The sequence below is a fragment of the Gobius niger genome (assembly GCF_951799975.1).
Source record: "Gobius niger genome assembly, chromosome: 4".
NCBI classification, from domain to species: Eukaryota; Metazoa; Chordata; class Actinopteri; order Gobiiformes; family Gobiidae; genus Gobius; species Gobius niger.
In genome coordinates, this window is record NC_136855.1 from 22,279,351 (window position 1) to 22,301,017 (window position 21,667).

Genomic DNA, 21,667 nt, shown 5'->3' on the forward strand with positions numbered 1-21,667 from the left:
CCCTCCTGCTGTGCCTGCTCATAGCACCAGAATTGATGATATGGCACTTCACACCATCATGTCACTTTGTATTCAGCTCTAGTTTACATTAAAAGACCAGTAGCTCTCTAATCTTTTGCTTGTTGATGCTGTGTCCTCTCTCAGATGCTGAGTGTGTCCCAGGCTGCAAGCTCCCCGGCTGTGTCCCTGGTCTACACTGTGAAGAATGGCACTGTCTTCCTTAATGGCACAACTGCCTCGAACCTCCTCGGTCAGCTGTCAGCTGAGCTGGTGGGCTACTTCCTCTTCTATCCGCCACTTATCATTGCTGAGCGTAAGTTGCAATTTGTGTGCAGAAACACAGCCATTATTTTCTTTGGTAGATTAAAAGGCCGCAAATGTCTTTTGTACCTCACACTCACACAATTTGTTATATCTTTGTTTATTTGTCTAATTCTTCAGTCACTCTGATAAAGGTCAGACAAGGTTGAATGTTGTACCGCTTTTGTCTATGGCTGTTCAGTCAACATAGTTTCATATTTATTAAACGTGTTAAACACTGTGGGCCCGATCTTGTGTTTCTAAACGCAGCACTTAGGAGGAGTGCACTTTCAGATTTTGCAGCTCTTAAACTTACCTCTTTTAAGTGGGAATTATGTGGGGTGGAGAAACACCCATGGCCAATGGCGGTGTTATATATAATGGCCTTTTCCTCCAACCAGACTCCACTGCAAGGAAGGGGCGAAGTTGGGGGGGGGGGGGGGGGGGGCGGCGACCTCTTCTCTTTTCATAAGCGACGCCCTCTCAACAGTGGCGCAACCGCTGCGCCACTCGGAAGACAACCATAGCGTTTAGAGTTTGTGCTGTCCTTGTGCCAGGCACAAGAACTGGCCCCTTGTATGTAAACTGTGTATGTAAATTAGAAAATGTCTCCCTTTTCATCCAGCAGTCATGGTCGCCTGTGTTTGAGTTGCACTAAAAGAAAATGAAATGTGACAGGGAATTAGTCTCGACAACTAGCCCAGCAGAGCCACATGGCTCTGTGTAACAGGCTGAGGGTAGAGCAAACCTGATGAAATGTCCTGCATTAATCATAAGTTCAAATTGTTTCATTGAACATCCATTCAACAGTAATAGTTCAGCATGTGGGTAATATAAATGGGTGTTTTTGAATAAACTAAACTAACATGCCATGTTAGCCCCATAGTTGTCGGGCTTCAGCCTCACAGCCAAAACAAGTCATTTAAAAGTCGCTTTGCTCTATGGTAAAATTGACAATGACAATCTGTGTATCAAAAATTACTCTTATTTAGTTAGGGAATAGGAAACTATATTATTAAACCAAACCTACTTGGTATTTGCACCGAGACAGAGGTTTTGCTGTGATAGTTTGCTCTTCTGCCAATAGCGATCGCTACGTATATTCGCTGGAGATATGAACATATGCTGTGTAGCAGTGGCTCTGCACATCAAAGCATGCTATTGCAGTAATGATTAAAAGTGCTCTCGGCTCTGTTCTTGGACTGTGTTGTCACTATAGCCACCAAGCCAATAGCTGTAGGACGCCGTTTTTTTAGCTTAGTGCTGGTCACAATGTTGAATCAAGAGTCTTGCTTTTCTATTAAGGGACTTTTTGTAGAGGGGAGTTTGCAATTTGTCTCACTTTAAACTTTAGCTGATTTCTTCTCCATAATAGCTTTTTGCTGGAGCTAGTTCAAAAGGGTTGTAGACAATGAATACATTGAAGTCCTCTGAGAGTCCTGAAAATGTCTCTTACTAATGAAAAGTGCAACACCTCACATCCACTTTAGGAATAGGGCAATAAAATCTGGGTTAGAGGGGATGAGTCAGGTACTGTCTGCGAAACCTTGGAGAAATAGCTTTTACCTCAAATGGCACAAGAGAGGAGGAGGGGTTTACCTTAGTTACACACTCACCACGCTTCATTCCCAACAGCTCTTGAAAAACAAGTCACACTTACAGAAGCGGAAAGCATTCAGTATTTGATTGAACAACCCTGTGGTCCCTCTTATTTCATCTATGCTGCTACAGAACTTTCTCTAACATCTTATCACACTGCAGCAGAGGCTCATTGAAAAACATTGCTGATAAATAGTCCACTATATTCAAGCTATAAAATGAATAAACAAGGTCGAAGTGATTACCTCTGAACCTTACAGTCATATTCCCTTCCCCCACTGCACAGTATCATCTTTTGGCCCTTAGCTCTCCTCTGTATGTTTCTTTTCCCAGAAACTTTGAGAAGTTCCAACACTGGAGACAAATCAGGCGAGAAATACATTTAACAACAAAATCTCTTCAGTCCTTCATTTTAGCACTCACAAAGTCACCACAGCAAAGCAAACACCTCAATTTGCATAAATTACAGTTTCCCCCCCCCCTGTGTCTTCACAGCACTGGAATACCACAATCTGAACACGTCTGCTGCTACCAAAGACTACTGGGTTATAACAGGTGGGTTCATATTCACAGATTAGAAACTTAATAACTGTTCATAATTAATGATTAGACGACATGCTTTTTGTTTCCTATATTTAATGTATCACTTATCATGAAGGTGCACGCTCCAGTAAAATAACTTATGTACAGTGTCAATACAGTGAAGTATGACAGTGTCTTCAAGGGCGCCCAGTGGTTGTGTAATGGATGGGCCTCTTAAACCTGACTTGGTAGCCCTTAACCCTGCACTTATCGCAATGAAAGGCAAAGCCACCTCAAGGTCAGAGACCAGATAATGGGATTTACTCACACTGAAGAAGATGTATGACTGGCAGGACTACTGCGCCTCACCTCAACTCAGAAAAATGTAACAAGCAACACCTTGATGTCCAAAGGTGGAGAGAAAACGCCCATGAGCCATAGAATTGTAATGTCCCTCACTCAACTTTTTTCGAGTCTACAGTGGAACTATGGCTAGAAAAATATACCAGGCTCACAGCAGTGTTACTTTTAGAAATATTTTCAATGTAGTTTTAATTGTATTTTTTTCTTCTTTTTTTTCAATTGTTATTTAAAGGCGCATTATGCAACTTTTTATGTGGACAAAAAAAAGATGTTGCAGTGACTCAGCAACTGTATGTGTGGTCAGCATGGCGCCTTTACTTTCCATCACAGTGGTCTCCAGGACACTCCAGGATCAATTGTTTGGAAAACTTTCACTGTTGACGGACCCTGTCACCAGAAAACCTACATCTGATCCGGCAGCATTGTAGAGGCCACTGTGATGGAAATTAAAGGCCATGCTGACCACTCCTACAGCCGCTGGATCACAACAAAGTCAAATACACACAATTATCAACTCTTTTTTTTTTGGCATAAAAAGTTGCATAATGCACCTTTAAAGGTTTGTCATAATGTAGGAAAATAGATATTTTTTTGTCAACAAAAGTGTGTGTCGACTAAATTACATCTATAACACATTTAGTCACCTTTATATGTTTTATTAATCCTTAAGACCTTCTGCCACACGTGTACACACTCTTGTTCTTTGGGCTTTGCTACCAAACTATGTCATTGGAATCTTCAGTCCCTTTCAGTCCCTTCTTTTCATTTCTATTTAGTTTTTTCTAGTTGAGTAAAATATTCAGACTTCACTCGTTGTTTAGTTACATTTGATTAACGTATTACTTTGACTGCACAATTAAAGGAATAGGCCATTGTTTTTAAATACTGAGATATGTTCTTACCTTAGGTTAGACAAATTGATATGTAGCTGTCTGGTCTTTAAGCGTGCGCTCAGTCACGTAAACAGAGCACAGACGGCGTTAGCACATAGCCTCTCCTCTTCTCATCTATGTATCAAAACGGAGGAGATTTGGGGGCTTTTGTATTGGTCAGTTTACAAAATAAACAAAGCGGAGACTGTACACACCCTTGTGGTGAACCAGTGGATATAGTTGGAATCTCAGACAGAAGGTCATTTACAAAAAACTCTGCTGTCTGTTTTAAGGAGAACACAATTCCACGAAACCAGCTGATGAATCTTTGAATTTGAAGAAGTGACTGCACTGTGTTAAAAGCCCATGAAAAACCTTCAGATAAAAGTGTTTTTATGCATAAGAATTCAGAGTAACAAAAAAACATGGGCAATTTCAATGGCTCTATGTTACCCTTCACATATTTCAACATTTTCCCTTATAGATAAATGTTTTTTTCATGTATCATTCACATGGATTTTAATGCCTCTGGTCTTCATTTGTTCTGTGCCTTTGGCATGTTATTATCTTATTACTGGGCTCACTTTAAAAATCTGGTGTACATAATGTGGAAGTCAAGTGACAGCTGAAAACATGTTGAAGGACACCACTAAATTGGTCAGCACAGTGTCGTAATGTACGTCCACAGCTCTTATCTGGGCCAAGTGCTTTTCTTCTATTCATCCTTGTCCTGATATAACTTTTATACAACTTACCTCATTTCATGTTGTACTTCCAGGTTCATTTCCTTCTTTTCTTGACTAGTACCTGGATAGAAAATCTCACAATCTCTTATTGCTCCCGAGTAAAAGTAACCTATCCTCATACTATGACAACTTTTCTATTGCACATGTATCTGTATGTGACAGAAACTTGAAGTATGTTAGTTTGTTAAAGAACGCAAGTACCGTATGTTGGTGCCACAAACAGTCTAGCAAAATGGTCTATGAAAAGAAGGAAAATGAGTTTGTGATTAAGTCATTCTGTCAGATCTTCTCAAGAATCTAAAGTGTGATAATAATCAGTGGCTGTGTTTTTAGCTGCTCAGGGACATACTGTGCAATGATTTTAGCTTGTTCTCTCACCAAATCCCACATATGTCCAGTTCTAGCACCACATGTCAGTGTCTGTCCGTATCCTCCGTTTGATTGTACTCTTGCTTTCATCTCATTCATAGTGATTCAGGATGTGGATAACAGCAGCCTGGAGGGACAGTACCAGAGTTTTGCCAGTCTGATGGAGCAGCGGTTGGCAGAGCTGTTCGTGCTGGCAGGGCAACAGGGCACACGTTTCAGGAGAGCGACTACAGTGGGCGGCTTCACTGTTCAGGTGCAGCGATCAGATGGGAAAACTCGAGTTCGCCTTTCTGGAAAGAAATCAGAAATTGGATACTAGCATTCACACCATAGTCACCCATTATGTTGAATAGACCAGTGATGAACTACACAATCTATAACGTTGTGCTCAATACATAAACATGTGATTTAAGTGTAGGTCTTTTCCATGAATGAAGTGGAGAGAAAATCACTCTGAGCAACACAATGTATAGAGAAAACTTGGACTTTAACTTTTACTGACTAAGGTTGTTTTCAAAAGAATGTCTTTTTATTCTCTGTGGTAAGATCGACAATGAAAATGTTATAGTAACATCTCATAAAACCATAGTGTGGATGCATTCTTCCCCTGACCTGACCATTTCTTCAAGTGGAGTTTGCATGCCCCTTTGTTTGTTATTTACCCCGAAGAGTGAATAAATCTGAACGGCAACTAGCTGTAATTAATTAGAATTAACTGTCTAAAGCCCAAACTAACTAGATTGCGCTCCAATGACCGTAACTCCCCATTGGGCATAAGTAAAGGAGGAAATTACTGTATATTGACACAAAATTAATTGGTATAACTATACAAGGCACAGTCCTTTTTGCATGCCTTTAAATTGTGTTTATTTTGTGTTCTTAGTCAAAAATGACATATAAATCTACATGGATATTGTATTATAACTTGATATCTGTAAGTTAGCCTATCTTCACATCTTGTGTTTTGTACATATTTTCCATTTTCTATCAGATGGTGAGCATACGCAAAGTCTCCGGGCTGAAGAATCCAGCAGAAATGACATATTATGTTCAACACAGCGGCACTCCCCTATTGGGCACATCAGCAGCCAAGGTCCTGAACACAGTGGACTCCCAGACCGTGGCTCTCACACTGGGCTTCTTTGTTCAGCTGCAAGCAGAAGGTAAGCCCAACAAGATCAAGAAATGTGAAGGAATGCATTTAATGACTGTTTGAATTTCTTCTCCTTTTCTGTTCAGCTGTGGTCAAGAACCCCTCTAGTAATCTTTGGATAATCGCCGCGGTGTTGGCTCCAATCGCTGTGGTCACAATTATAATCATCATCATCACTGCGGTGCTGTGCAGGAAGAATAAGAACGACTTTAAAACTGATGCCATTGGAAACCTAAACCCACGAGCCAAGGTACAGTCGGCCTATCCCAGTGTCCTGTCTTCGCTTCGTGTCATGCAACTTGTCAGAAGCAGCCAGAGATCGGGGCTTTGTATTTTACATCCACCCCTCAGTCACCACTTTGAGATGAGCACATAATATAGTATACATACATACTACATAATCTTTCTAAGATCTAAATCTATGGGTGACAAAAGCTTCATGTTTACAATTTGTATATCTTACATTTAACCTTGTACTTCATTAATTATTTGGATGACAATTATAATTTTGATCAAATGTATTGCTTACTCTACCCATTTTACTCATTTGTTCAAGCCTTTGCAGTAAAAAACAGAACAAAAAAGCAATGAGACTAGACTACTTACACACTATCTTTATCTTTTTTAGATGTCATATCGGAGGGACGCGGGCTTCTACCACCAGGTATTTGTCACTTTCACTATGAACTTATTGTATTGTGGCACTTGCAATACAGTATATGATTTATTGGAATTCAGTATATGATTTATTAAACCGTATATGAATTATTAATGTAGTTTTGTCAGGAGATAAATTATTACCGTTCTTTTGGCACCAGAACTTATAAACAAATAAGAGCTGTTTCTTCACTTTGGCCCACATATCCCTGACACCTCCTATGTCCTTAAAGGTGTGCAACTTTTATGGGGGGAAAAAAGTTCATATTAATGTGTTTTTGACCCAGCGGCTGTGTGGGTGGTTAGCTTGGCGCTTTTTACTTCCCATCCCGGTGGCCTCTAAGGTGCTCAATTTTTTAGGGTTCTGGTATGTTTTCACTGCTGGTGTACTTTTATACATCCCATCCAGAAAATTTACCAGAAACCTTGAGCATCCTAGTGGTCACCAGGATGGAAAGCAAGGCGCCAAGCTAACCACCCATACAGCCACTGGGTCACTGAAAGGTCAAATACGAAACACATAAGATGTTGCATAATGCAGCTTTAAGGAAAACTTAAACATGATAAATTCAGTTGTATCTAACTTCCCCTCCTGGCCTTTCCTCTGTGCCATTGTCTCCAAAGGTTTCAACAAATTGCTGGTCCCACATTTCACCTCTCCCTGAATTTCTTTACAGCTTTGTGAACATTTCTCCCATGCAGTTTTATTTGACTTTGATGGCCCCAAATATCCAAATACCCACTGTGTTTGAGCTTTGTTTCTTATTAATTGTGTGTCTTCTTGGATTTACTGCATGCCCTTAAATCACTGCTAAGACTTGGCCTGTACCAAATAGTACATACAGATTAAACTGACTCTAGAAAAAATAAAACAAATCTATTTTTACACATAGTTAAGCTGTAATCCCTGTTCCAAATATGTTTCCATGTTTCGTTTTTAAGACTATAAATGTCAGTTCTACTTGTCTAATATTGGTGTTGAACGTCATACAACTGTCTTATGACTTCATATAAAATGCATCACTCTTACTTAAGCCTGTCTCTTCGCTGTCTTCATTCACATTCACACTGTGACCATCAGCCGGTGCAGGGTTTTGACTATGCCAAGCAGCACCTCGGCCAGCTGGGAGGTGATGAGGAGGCCCTGCCTGTCAGTCAGGATACTTTAGTCATGTCGCTACAAATTAAGGACACAGCACTGTCGCTGGAAAAGGCTCTGCAGCAAGACGGCAGCGTGAGCAAGAAGAGCCTCACCGCAGACAGAAGCAAAAGGTACACATTTTACTACTACTGAACTGATTTCTGTTCACAAGATAAATTATACAAGCACATTCTGAGAACATTTTGGGGGAAAAGTGTGTGGACCGGCCTGGTCACAGAACATTGTGCCTTTGTATGACAGGGCTATGGAAGAATATGTTCTATTGCACTGGATATTTACCACTGATCGACTTTACCTCTAATCCCTTCTATGGCTAAAAATAAATACATTTATTAATTCATCATTTAAAAATATTATTATGAAATTCATGATTGTTTTCTATGTGGAGTGAATTAAGTTATAGTTATAGTTATACGTTAAGTTAGCTTCCCGTAACTACTAACATTTAGAGCCCACCAGCATTACCAGTTTAAAAATGACTATATACAATATATGAATACAGCTTTTGCATTGTGATCGTTGACATAATTGACTAACACCTGGAAGCCTGGGTGAATGTGTGAGTGAGTGGTTGGTCGGAGGGGCCAATGGCGCAGACAGGTTGCCTCGCTTCCATCAGTCTACGGAAGCGAGGCAGCTGTGGCTACAATAGTAGCTTAAATAAGGACGGGGTAATGCCCTTCCTGCTCTGGAATGGTCTGAGGCGTCCATTATCAGAAATAACTGGACGGCGGTTATTTCTGATAATGGACACCTCAGAGTGCATTATCCAGCTTATACTATGGTCCCACAAACTGAAACTGTGTTTGCTTTTTTTTTTTTGTCCCGGCATGAGTTATTTCACTTTTTTATCTGTTTTTCCTGACCCTAATTCCAGCAAAATTGTTTATCGTTACTATGGAAACAGCTGCAGTGTAGTGACAAAGAATGTGATTTAAGAGTTGCCGGACCTTGTGTAGTAGTAGTAGTATAGTGCTTTAGTAGTATGTAGCAGTAGTATAACTATACTTATAGGTGTAGATTTAACCCACACCCTACAGCCAATCAAAGTCGAGTATTCACCCAGACCATGGTATAATGCAATGTAAAGCGTCTTTGTGTGTCTATTATTAATATTATTAAATGCAATTCAAACAGAGATAAAAACTCTATAAGTTGAAATAAATGTGTCAGTCTCACAGAGAAGGTGAGACCTGCCTGTCACTTTGTGTGAATCTGTCTGAATCCTCTTGTCCTCAGTTGGCAAGTCAAGCACGAACTGAATAGATGAAATGATATGATCAGATTTCTTCTTGACTTTTTATATCTTGTGAAATGTATTTGATTTTTGTCAAACCCAAAAAATGATATCAGAATCTATGCTGTCATAGTTTTCCATTTTTGCTTTTCTCTCAGTTTGTCATCTGCCTCCTAGAGTGACATCACTGCCACTAGTTTTCCATTTCAGCTTTTGCCAATCCTTGCACAATGTGTAAGGCTGGGACAATTTTTTGTTTTGTGATACATCATTGTTGGGATCAGTATTGTCGGGATTACTCTACAAAATTATTTCATTTACTGATTACTTAGTACTCCTTCTAAAAGTTATCTAGCTACTTCTCTGTTTACTATGTTTCCACTGCTGGCAACACTGGTTATGATACAAATATTGAAATCCTACATCAGAGTAATTCTTATTCTGTACTTGTATTGCAATACTTTTATCACATTATGGCGTAGGCCTGGTAAAATCTGGATACAGATACAACCCAGTACAGATACTACTTAAAAAAGGGGGGAGCTACCAAAGGCTCAAGGTTGATTAAATATCTGATAATGAATTAGTCTTTTGCTGCAGTATAATCACTATTTGCTGTGTCTTACAATAAAAAGCAATTGGAAGTCTTTGTCCAATAATACTGTCGCACTGAGCAGTGTGGGGTAATGCCGGAGAGGAGCAAGGAGGACAGTGCACTCTATTCTGTTATCATTTTTCCAGACAATTAGGGGATAGACCATAGTGCTTTGATGTCACTTTGAGCTGCATGTTTCTCTGAGCTAGAGCCTGATCTGGTTTAATTCTGCAGCACGCCATTTGAGTCGGACATGAAGCTGGATGAAACAATTGTGTCTTCAGGCAATACAAAAAACAGCCAGTCTTCTACATATTGCTCACAGTTGTATGACTTATTCAGAAAGAATATTTTTACAATGACTTCAGTTGTCACGAGACATTGTCCTCTTTAGTCTAGTTTCAAGTTTAGATAATTGGGCAGAGTTGTATCAGGACGTGCCTCTTAAAACAGATTTAAAATGTATATCACCACTACTCATTAGGATCTGTTTGGCAACCTTGAAAGGAAACGCTGAATATGATACATTTCATATGGAATGCTATAGTTTATTTTAAATGATAAAATAGACAAAGCTATTGTATAGGCAACAGTGCCACAGATGTTATGTTATGTCGTCGGTTTGGGGTTTGAATCCTGGCTTCTGCAGGTGCACACTGTCGTTGTGTCCTTGAGCAAGACACTTAACCTACCTTGCCTCTAGTGCCAGCGTACACTGGTGTATGAATGAGAGCGTGAATGGATGACTGGTTCCTTGCTGTGAAGCGTTTTGAGTGCCTAATGTAGGTGGAAAAGCACTATATAAGTTGAGACCATTTACTATACTATGTATGTAAGGTAACTTATTAAAAAGGATATTACTTTAAGCCCAAAAGCCTTGATAATGGGACATTGTGTTTAGGTGAGTCAGAGCAGAAGACACATGGCAGAAAAGGTAATGACATAACCTGGCTGCGCGCCCGTTTCTCACCGCCTCTCTTGTTGCTATGGTTACTTGCAGCCAGTTGCCGAGCGAGGACGGTTCCGTCATCAGCAACGAATCAGAGAAGCTGAAATCCGGCCGGGGCCTGAAAGTCACAGCGCAGCATAAACTGACAAAGGAGGAGTCCCATAACAGGGATGGTGAGAGTCACCGAAATTAGAATTGATTTATTTTTGTTGCGGTGTCTTTGCAAGGCCAAGTGTGTCATGAATTCCAAAATGTTTTCCCCAGTCCACCTGGGATGAAAGAAGCCTCTTCTTTTCTATCACCCAGGTTGGAAATGAGATACAGTGTGCAATGCCACTGCAGCAGTTTTTATGGCCGGAAAGGTAGCCACTCAGCAGTTAGCAGAGACAATGAATATGCATGAAAGACACAGTCTGCTGACATAATACTGTATGTCAGACCGCAGGATGCTGTCATAATGTGGCACCAAAACACTGACTATACAAACGACTTGCTCCACTTATTGCCTGTAGAAAAAGTCAAGACTTTTGTCTTCTTGCTATCTTTGTCAGCTCATTTCACACATGCCGTCAGTGTCACTTAGGTTAATTTAAATATGGCACTTTGGTTGCAAAAAAGGCTGGAACTCAATAAACTATTACTTCAGTAATAGAGGATCAGTGCTGAGAAGGGAAAATTGAGTAGTATATTCAGTTGTAGGGCAATAAGGGGAAAACCTGTTTTTGGTAATTAAGATTCTTCAGATGGTTCTCAGGGTCATTTGTAATGTAAACTTTTGGTTTAATTTAGTTTAGTTAAGAGGTTAACTAAAACGATTTAGATATATAGTTTATCCAGTTTAGATGGAATCCAATATAGGTCTATTTTAGTCCCACTTTCGTCTTGATTTGATCTTGATCTAGGCCTGGTGCTACTTAGAAAGAGCACATTTTTACGAGGCTGTACTTATACTTACTACACAGAGGCATTCCAGTAAGGATTTTAATAGTGGCCCATCTCTACTGACACAGTAGACTCGTATTTGACATTTATTTAGCATTGGCAGGTCTCTCTGACATAACAATGATCAGAGACATCGACACATTCTATGTGAGTGAACCGAGTCTCTGTTCTTTAGATCCATACGACTCCTCCTCTGGCTCCCTGCAGCTCATCTCCATAAAGCCCATGATAACTCAGACCAACTACTCCCACCCTGCACTGTCTGGCCGCGGCCTGGAGGCTGCTGTCATCAATGGAGAGGTACTTCATGATCATGTTCCTATACAGTATTTCAATTCAAGTTTATGACCTAGTGTTGTGACCTTTAACAGGAATATGTGAAAGAAGAATATGTTTTGATACATTAAAGTATTCTACATCTAATTCATATTTCTACCAAAACCTGAATTACTTTTTAAAAGCAAACTACTGTACAAACCTCTTTATGTCCTACTCTTCTTGTTCTTCACAGATCAGCATGGCTCTCAAACAAAAATCAGACATCGAGCACTACAGAAACAAGCAGAGATTCAAAGCTAAGAAGAAAGGATATTATGACTTTCCCTCTATGGAGGACTATATCAATGAACAGGCTCTGTCACAGGAACAGCGGCACGGGCAGGACAAGTCAACGAGTGACCACGGCAGGCTGCAGGAGCCTGAAGATGAGCGGGGGTCTACTTATGTCAAGTCAAATAAAAGGTATGTACTATTCTTTTAATTGAACACTTTGAAGGTCAGGGAGCAGTGAGGGGTCTAGCAGGTCTGTCTGATCTCAGCCCAAGAGTTTTGTTATACAGATAATGATACTGCCAAAGTGAACCCAGTTGAACCCAGTCACACAGTGTAGTTTGTTTTAGCTAAAAAATGACTTTGTATAGACTTAATTAGTATTGTATTAGAGTTTTTCAAAGTCAACCAACTGAACTCGGTGGTTGAGTTGAGGACATTTTTTATTCTATCCAAACAGAATCAAAATCAGGAAAAATGGCAGTGCTGCAAATAATCATTTAGTGTTGCTAACCATTCTATGTCGAGCACATCATAAACTTTACTCCACCACTAAATCCTGCCCTGGCTGCACTTTATTGAAAGATTTGAGAATGCAGTACAGAGTGGTGTCTTTTGAGTCAAACGAAGCCTTTGGTGGGATTAGCTTTGACTCTGCGCTCTCCTCCTCTAGGCATTCGCAGGTGGGACAGCCAGCCTATCGCAGCAGACAGAGCCTGAGCAGCCCCAGCCCTGGAGGAACAGAAATGGACCTTCTTGTGATGAGAGAAAGGCCGAGGAGAGGAATTCGAAACAGTGGCTATGATGTAAGTTACAAGGCCGTAGGCGTCACTAACACTGAATCCTATAGTAATTTATTTGTTACAGCGGTGGTGCTTCACTTACAGCACAGTAATTGTATGTTAATAAGAAGAAATGGGTCATTCAGCCAAATCGGTGCCTTTTATATCCTTAGGAAATAAACAGCCACACAATGGCAATCACAACAGATGGTTTAATTTGAACTATTACATTGTGTTATTGGCATTTTTTTTATTTCTCATCTTTAAAGGGACTATACGGAGTTAAAAATGTTAAAATTATGTATTTTCCTCCGCTACATGTTCCAGCAATGTCCTAAGGTGTAGACTGAGCCCAGACCTACAGTATTCACCACGACTGCCTCTAAAATCCTGCACTGTCAGTCACAAAGGTGTTAATTCAGGCACGAGTTTAATTCGCAAGTTCACACTGTTGTTGTGTCCTTGGGCAAGACACTTCACCCTCTGCCTCCAGTGTCTGCGTACACTGGTGTAAGAATGAGAGTGTGAATGAAGCGCTTTGAGTGCCTAAAGCAGGTAGAAAGGCACTATATAAATGTGATTATTTACCATTTAGCTACAAAAACACATATTAATGGTACATTCCACTCTCTTCTATGTTTTGCATGGTTAATTGTTTCTGGAGATTTGGAGGTGGCGCATTCATGTCACACCACTCCTGTTTTTAAGCCATCTTTCCAAATATTTTGCTATTCACACTTATTTAATCAATGTCCACAAGAAATGACTAATTTAAAGGTCTAATTTTGAAAGTTACTGACTGTCATTCTGGAAGAAAAAAAAAACGACAAAAAATTATCGTAGGATAAATCCATACAAAAAAATACAAAAGAGACTGAGACAGCCCTGAACATTTTTGTACACTTAAAGGGACTATACAGAGTTTAAAAATGTTAAAATTATTTATTTTCCTCCCCTTATATGTTCCAGCCATGGCCTAATGCGTAGAATGAGCCTCTAAAATCCTGCACTGTCACTCAAAAAAGGTGTCAATTCGGGTCCGAAATGCTGTCATGCACAAGCTTAATATAGAAGCTGCAATTACGCATAAGACCTGAGGTGGCAGTAGTGAGCATAAAATGGCCAACTTGCATCTAGCCTCTTTAAGCATTTAAAAGAAAATCATATTTTTAAAAACTTTATTTGTATTTTTTAAAGTTGAAAAGGCACAGATTTGGCAGAATGACCCGCATCACTAGTACTGAATCCTACAGTAGTTTGACGCTTCACTTTGCAGCACAGTAATTGTAGATGGACATGCCATGGTTCGTACCTGAAAGTGTCATAACATGGTAATTATGGTGATCACATGGAAACAGGATGCACACGTAATTTGTTTCCTGGTAATATGACGAAGGCTAACCCTAGCCCTAATGTTGTAAAGACTGTACATTAAGAGATGAAACATGGTAAGTATTTTCTTGGTGATAATAGTGAAAATGGGCAGTGAAACGCATCATCTCTTGCTATGTACGCGCAGGCACAGCTAAATCTTGCTCAGGTATGCCCATTTGTGTGACAAGCACCATAAGGAAAGAAAGTGGTTCTATCATGATTAAGAGTTATAATTTATGAGCTGCTGTCACTTTGATTTATAATACATTTAAAGATGGTTGCTTTATAGCTCCTCTCTTTTACGGCTTCGTAACAGTATATTTGCCACTTACTATGAAGTCCCATTTGGCGTATGTGAGCTGTTTAATGGACCACAAAGGCTGGGCATTTTAAAAGCTGTCCTTAAGTATACACATTTTCCCAGTTAGATTATAATTAAATTATACAGCAACAGAGGAATACCATTGCATGTTTTACTTATTAGCTTCACTAAGAGAAATGTTCTGGGTTTATTTTGGGGTTTTTTAATGGTTTCATCAGCAGTTGGTTACTTTAATTTTATTGGATTGGATAATTGTATAGTTTTGTGTGAAATTGTTTGTTTTGTCTTTTTCTTTGAGAAATTGCATGCTAGCTATTTCTTCAAAGTCATTCCTAACTTTCTTAATGCATCTCTAGCAATCCAATTCTTCACTGGGATCAATCAATCACAGCGAGTCTCAAAGCGCTCAAGGAGATTATTCGTGTTTCACAACTTTTAGGGAGTAATACTGTCAAGGTAACGCTAACAACAACAACTAGCTAGTTCATAATACATAAAAAAGGATAGGATTTAAATTTAGATGCACCGTGCACAAAGGTATTTTTTCATTAAGTTAAGCTTTTACAATATATCCCGAAGGACAAAACGAATCTCAATCCACTATTGGAAAAAAAATCAAGTATAGGACCATTGAAGATGTTATTTAAGAGGCCTATAACTCCTGTAATAGGTTTAGGGTTCCAGTCAATGTCTATCCCTCATGTTGTAACCACTATGGGGTGATGTCTTTCTCTAAATGTGACTTCTACAATACAGTCGCCAACTGTGCATTTTTTCCCAGACCCAAAAAGGCTCGTTGCACAGCAGATGTAATAACCTAAATGTATGTGATGCAGTGACACAGCACCCAGCCACCTGTTCTGCTGTGTTCATTATATGGTCCAACAGCCCCTCTGTCTCGATTCTTGGCTGTAGTGACTACAATGGAGGCAGAGTCGCTGCAGGGCCCATGGCTGCAGATGTGAGTCTTCGGCCCTTTTTGTTGCGGGGGGGGGGGGCTGATTTATGAGGTGCACTGCTCTGGGTCTCCTGTGGCTAACCTCTATTCGCACAGGAAGTAGGGCAGCATCAGTCTCGTTCATTTATCAGGGATGTAGTGAGAATGAGAAACAGAAAACAGCGGGACAGCCTGCCATAAATCGGTAATACAAGATTTGTTAAAGAAGGCCATGTGACACTGAAGACCTGATGGGCCTTAGACTTTTAATTATTGTCACTTAAGGCTAGAGGGGGAAACAGATCTGTTGATGCAATATGAGAGAACATGTATGTTCAGTAAAGGTGACTGGGCTTTACAACATATAGAAGCACCACCTCAGAGTTATGCTCGGGGGCCGGATTGACCCTGATCTAACCCTGATAAAGGACATTTAAGGAAGACTCTCTACTGCTACTAAAAGTAAAAGTATGTTAACTTTCAGACGGAGCCAGAGTTGATTGAGGAGACCAACGTGGATCGCCTTGCTGGTCAAAGGTCCTACATGTATGGACGTGGCTTGAAAGGTCATTCGGAGACGTCCACTCTCAGCTCACAGCCTTCCATTGATGAAGTGCGGCAGCAGATGCACTTGCTGCTGGAGGAGGCCTTCACCCTGGCCTCAGGAGGACAGTCCACGTCCGGACGACACTCGCACCCCCAGCCACCCCCTCCCAGCCTCTACAGCCCCGTTCCACCTCTCCCATACGCAGAAGTGGTGACCAGCGCCCCAGGGACCATGAGCTGTGAGCGAGGGGGGCTGCAGTGGGTCCCCTCGTACAGCACAGACGTGTATCAGTGCAGCCTGCCCAAACCAGTATGTGAACTCTCCCTCTGTCTGCGCTCTGATGATCTGGATGTCTCTAATCTCTCGTCTGATCTCTTTAAGGCCTTTCGCTTCACGCAGCTGCCTGAAATGGCTTCTCCACCTCCACTACCACCTCGGACTGGGCCTCCTCCTGGGAACCCCTTAAAACGGTATAACTGAAAGTGAGAGGTGCAGACACACCATCTCCAAGACCATCGTGTTCTTTATATTTAATTACATACATTGAAAGTGAATCGAAATCAGTGAGTAGGATAAATTTAGCTGTTAGTTTTAATATTGAACAGCTCAATGAAAGATGGGAAGTGGGAAGAATGTCAATTAGTTTTTCCAACTTGTAGTGTGGCTGCCATCTGGTGGTTGTAGCATTGCATTGCAATATTCAATATCCTGCACTTTGTGCTTAGTTCCACATCTGACTTGGGCCCGAAGACAAGAAGCTCTGAGATGATCCTCAATGATATGCCTCATGAAAACAACCCATATGGGCCAGCCCCTAGAGCACTCCCACCAATCACTGCAGAGCAGCCTGTGTCCAACTACTCAGGTAAGCAGCCCCAAAATCAATTTCACAGATACATTCATGTTTGATGAGCCTTCTGCCTGGAGGGACACAGGAAATTACAGATTCATTTAAAAATTATATTACACATAAGCAGATGTTCAGCTTGCACTAACAGCTGGTTGATTTTTTTGTCTCAAATTACTGCTAAACCTTAAGTGTTGCCATTTTCAGCTTCTGATTTCTTTTTGTTATTTTTTTCAATTCTTGCATCCACAGGGAATCCAATAACAGCGGTTTATGCTATCCCAGCCAGCAGGCCCGGATACTCAGAGTACTTCGTGTCCTCACCTCCCACCTCGTACCACAGTCCGTCCTGGATGTCCTACCCCCCTGAGCCAGAGGATGTGCTGCCACAGTGGACAGACTCGGTAACAAATACATGCTACCTAAACTACTAAAAATACTACTAAAGTGGGCGTAATACCATTCCACAAAGCTCTGGACACTAAAACTCAAACAATGATATTGGCCCAGACACATTTATGAAAGTGTTTCGTACTGTATACCAGCAGTCATATAATTCGTCTCATTCTCTGTGGTTTTATCTGTCTGGTCCTGATATTTATGTTTATAATCTTTTTTGTTCGTACATGTTTGTTCTTTCTATGTGCATTGTCTTTTGCAGAACCTGTGTCATTTAGAATCCATTTGCTGAACTTATTTATAGCTGAGTGGACACCCATTTTTCTTGATTAACCCTGTTTTCTTCTGCTCGGCACAACAACTGCATTGCTCAAGACAGAGTTGTTGGTACCTTGCATAAAAAACAATGGTGCGCCAGTGCTTTAACCGGTAGCCTGAGGATGTTGCTCAAAGAAAAAAGGGGTCGGGTCTGTGCTACAAACAACACTAACTACAACAAGCGCTTCCTCTTCGCCCGGCTCTTCACTCTCCTCTTCTCTACATTAGCATCGCACACAGCCTCGTGTTCATTGTCCATGTCCCGAATATATCGCTGGTCAAGGCTCCAGCGCCAGTATGAACTCCACGCCGCAGAAACATGATCAAAACACCAGCATGTGCACCCCCCACCCCCACCGCCTCCCACAGTAGCTGAATAATATTCCAGTCTAGTACGGTCAGTAGGAATTCAAAGCTTGTGGAGGGACGGCTGTGCATAACATCGCCATGGGATTCTTTCCAGCCCCTGTCCGTGGCAAAAAAAATGGCAAAAAATAGCTCCCCTGGATATAATTTTGCGCACATGTTTCCTTGTCCCGCGTATCTTCCAAACAAAGATTTAGTGGTTCATTTCCAAAAATCTTGCCATGGACAGCTTCACTCTGACTGTAGTAGGGGGCAGCCATGTTGTTTACAAAGGGGGGGGTTCAATTCCTAATGTAAATATTCACATTTTTACTAATTAACCAAGTTGCGTTTAGTTGTAGTAAGAATGGGCCCATGATCTTCTCTTGGGTTGAACATATGCCAATTGAATTTTGGGGCACTCTGGAACTCTACTTTTTATTCCTCTTTCTTCTTAGTGTGTCTCTATATATATTATCTCTCATGCTAAAATGTAATAGAGTAGTAATAATAATCATCGCTTCACTACAGCATATGCATAGTTGCAACAGTTCATCTATTCGTTTAAGTTCCACCTCCTAAAATATTTCTCCTTCTACGCATCATCATCAGGTCTGGATCAAAATCAAATCAGGGCTAAACTGGGTGTAAAGAGGGTTAAAAGAAATGCCTAAATCCTTTCTGAACTTGGTGTAAACCACGTAAAAGCGCACCTTGCAAGGAGATGACAGTGTTTTGTTTTTTTTTTCCTTTACCTGATTTCTTCTGTTCTCAAACGACAACCAAGAGACGAAGGAGATTTTTAACTGTAAGCCGTGACCCCAGCTAGCTGTAGCACTCACAAACCATTTGATTCTGCACAAGCATGACTTTAGATGATGATTTTAATTTGTTATTAGGCAACGCTAGCAAATCCCACCTTGTGATGGCATTCTATTCGGTTTGTGATTGACTAAAATGTTTTGTAAATAAACTGTAGTCGTTTTTTTTTTTTTTTTTTAAACATTACACATATTACATGTCTGGGTCATCCATGCAATAGACCATGCTAGTTTCATGAATGTTTTGTTTTCCGCTGTGACCCAGGCGCCTCTGCCCGGATACGTGGACGCCTTCCCTCACCCTCGTTACCCCCAGACCAGTCCCATGAGGCTCCCGCTGCAGTACCACCAGGCCCTGGAGCCCCTCTCCTCCTCCGTCCCGAGCACAGTGTCCCAGCACAGCCTTCCCCCGCTGGTGAAGGACGTTGACGGCCTGCATCTAAGTAGTCTCTCCACCACGGCTCTTGTGCGGGCCATTCGCCAGGAGGTTGCCAAATTGGCCAAAAAGAATGATATATTTGATTACTGAAAAAAACTCTGGACAGAAAAGGCATTTACAAACAGCACACACCATGATACTGCTTCCTTTGGACTATTTTTATGTTTTTATTTAGGAACATCTTATCATAAACTTAAAGGAACTGGTAAATTATCAGATTTCTTTAAAGACTTTAAAGATTTTTTTCTGAAGATGCCCAAAGCAACTATGTGCATCTCCTCTTTGTAGATACTATGTCAATATTTAGCTATGTGAATTATGGAATTTTGTCCCAACATTAGACTTTTTCAATCAGTGTAGTCTGAAAAGAGACCAGTGAGTTCGATGAGAGGACCAAACACAAACCTCAGTTGATTGGAGCATGTGCAGAAACAACATCATGTAGGTCTTGTTAAGCCTAATATTCAGAAATCACTTTGCAGCAGTGTGCCACAGTAAGCTACACTCAATCAGTTTCACTTTGTTTCTCTCTTGCTGATTTGTCCTTAATATTGTTTTTTGCATGCTTGAACTATAAATCCTGACCAGAAGCTTTGTTACTATGCTTGTAATGTAATCCATGCACATAACAGTGCATCGTTAACCTTGAATTTAAGATATCATTGGCAATGTATGTGCTGGTACAATCCAACCACAGGCATTTCTTAAAGTTGTTATATTTTAGATGTGCACCCGATTATGAGTCATAGTTGTATCTTACTGTGGCATCACCTTCATGAATAGTCCTTGATGAGCTCTTCTCATAATTCATACATACCAGCAGGAAACAGGAAGTGGAACTGATTACACTGAGCGCATTGAAGCCTATGTATTTGCATAAACATTCACAAGCTATAGATTGCCTTCTTTTTATTAGTGCCAATCATACAGTATGGAATGCTTCGCTGATTATAATAGTCAATGCTATCATAAGAGAAAGTTAGTTGAGAAACATAGAGATGCCTTTTTCCTAAACTTATTTTATGGGACATCACTGCTTTATAGACATTCTTTAATTAATCAATTAACTTTTGTATTACAACTTTTTCAACAAAGCATTTCCTTGCTCTTTTATTCATGGCTGATGATGTGGTCTTTTGTTATATTTTTTCCTATGAATTTATATCATTTAAATATTAAGCCCAGTTTACTATCCTTTAAGACACTTGAGTATCTCATGCTTGATGTACGTGCAAATTGAAAGAGGGTTGGTACTGACTTGGAATATTGTTTACTGAGTGTTTTCATTGATTCATGCTGGTTTTATTGTTTCACACACTTGTTACTACATTTAAAGTTGATGAGTATTTGACAGAGTGTTTAAGAGACTGATATAAAAAGAGAGAAATATAAGCAAACATTATTCAATTAAATAAAAAGATTTTGTTATTAGTACAATGTCACTGTTCTCTGAAACAACTGCTGTTAATAATGATAAGCTTGTCTTAATGATGTCTACGGTCTTCACTTCTTAGTTTTAAAAGATGTAATCACTGTTTTGTCCACCAGAGGGCAACACAGCATCACTCTAACTCCTGAGGTTGCTACTTACAGTCACTATGTAACTATACAATTTTGAAAACTTTATTAAATAAGCAATCAGAAAAACAATGTTTCCATTTGCTCTGATATGTGAAGAGGGGGAAAAAAGTGCAATAATAAATTGAACGAACATTTATATGGGGAGTAAAAAATGTAGTTTTTGATGACCAGAACTCCTCATTTCCTCTAATGGAAAAATGGTACATTGCACAATTTTACCTAATGACAAGGGCAACATTGTTTTTCTCATTGCTTATACCATAAGGTTTCCAAAAATGTATAGTTTTCATACTCTAAAACAGTGGAAATCTGAACCGGACTATTAGAGGAAATTCATTTTCAGTTAACACTAAACGCACCAACAGAAAATATTGATAGAATGAGCTGCTAAGAAAAGTCTACATAAATGAACATTGGCACCTGTTGCTTGAGTCACACATTGTTGAGTCTGCGCCATCACAGTCAGGGACTAAAGGTGTCAAGTTAAAATGAACTCTGCTGTTCCCCAAACCAAGTTCACAAAATGAACTGAGTTCCAGGGTTCTATCATAAACTCTGTGGAGGGTCATCATAATCAGAAGTTGCTGTAATGACTGATGAGATAGTTTAAAGTTAGCTTTATCTTTATCACTTTATCCAAGTGATTCACAGTTTTTGGGGCATTTATCATTTATGACTGTCCGTACTGTGAGTGTGGATTTCTAACATAGTAACTCCTGAGCTTCAACATTTGCGTTTCTGTCATAATTTTCACAACTGTCTTTGAAAATGAATTGCTTTTACTGTACTGCGAGCGGCTTTCGCTTACCCTCAAACCCTTTTTTCTGCTGATTTGGTTTTTCTTCAGTCCTTGTCAACCCCCCGTGCTTCATTCCCCTGTCCTCCCGTTCTTTCCCCTGCAGATTAATTGCCCTGTGATTTTGAATGTTTAAGAGTGATT

At 40.2% G+C, this 21,667-nt stretch overlaps 1 protein-coding gene across 1 annotated transcript in view; it reads left to right on the plus strand.

The window, feature by feature from the left end:
* The window catches only part of kiaa1549lb (KIAA1549-like b), a 50,283-nt gene extending 29,744 nt beyond the window's left edge, over positions 1–20,539 (plus strand). The window contains exons 7-22 of the mRNA XM_079554952.1: positions 145–313; positions 2,395–2,454; positions 4,873–5,024; positions 5,763–5,934; positions 6,011–6,174; positions 6,553–6,588; positions 7,663–7,853; positions 10,576–10,697; positions 11,642–11,766; positions 11,978–12,207; positions 12,689–12,821; positions 15,915–16,286; positions 16,359–16,447; positions 16,703–16,842; positions 17,077–17,228; positions 18,973–20,539. Coding sequence (XP_079411078.1) covers positions 145–313; positions 2,395–2,454; positions 4,873–5,024; positions 5,763–5,934; positions 6,011–6,174; positions 6,553–6,588; positions 7,663–7,853; positions 10,576–10,697; positions 11,642–11,766; positions 11,978–12,207; positions 12,689–12,821; positions 15,915–16,286; positions 16,359–16,447; positions 16,703–16,842; positions 17,077–17,228; positions 18,973–19,236 — 2,571 coding nt within the window. The 3' untranslated portion in view covers positions 19,237–20,539. The remainder of the gene's footprint in view (positions 1–144; positions 314–2,394; positions 2,455–4,872; positions 5,025–5,762; positions 5,935–6,010; positions 6,175–6,552; positions 6,589–7,662; positions 7,854–10,575; positions 10,698–11,641; positions 11,767–11,977; positions 12,208–12,688; positions 12,822–15,914; positions 16,287–16,358; positions 16,448–16,702; positions 16,843–17,076; positions 17,229–18,972) is intronic.
* Positions 20,540–21,667: the final 1,128 nt, after the last annotated feature.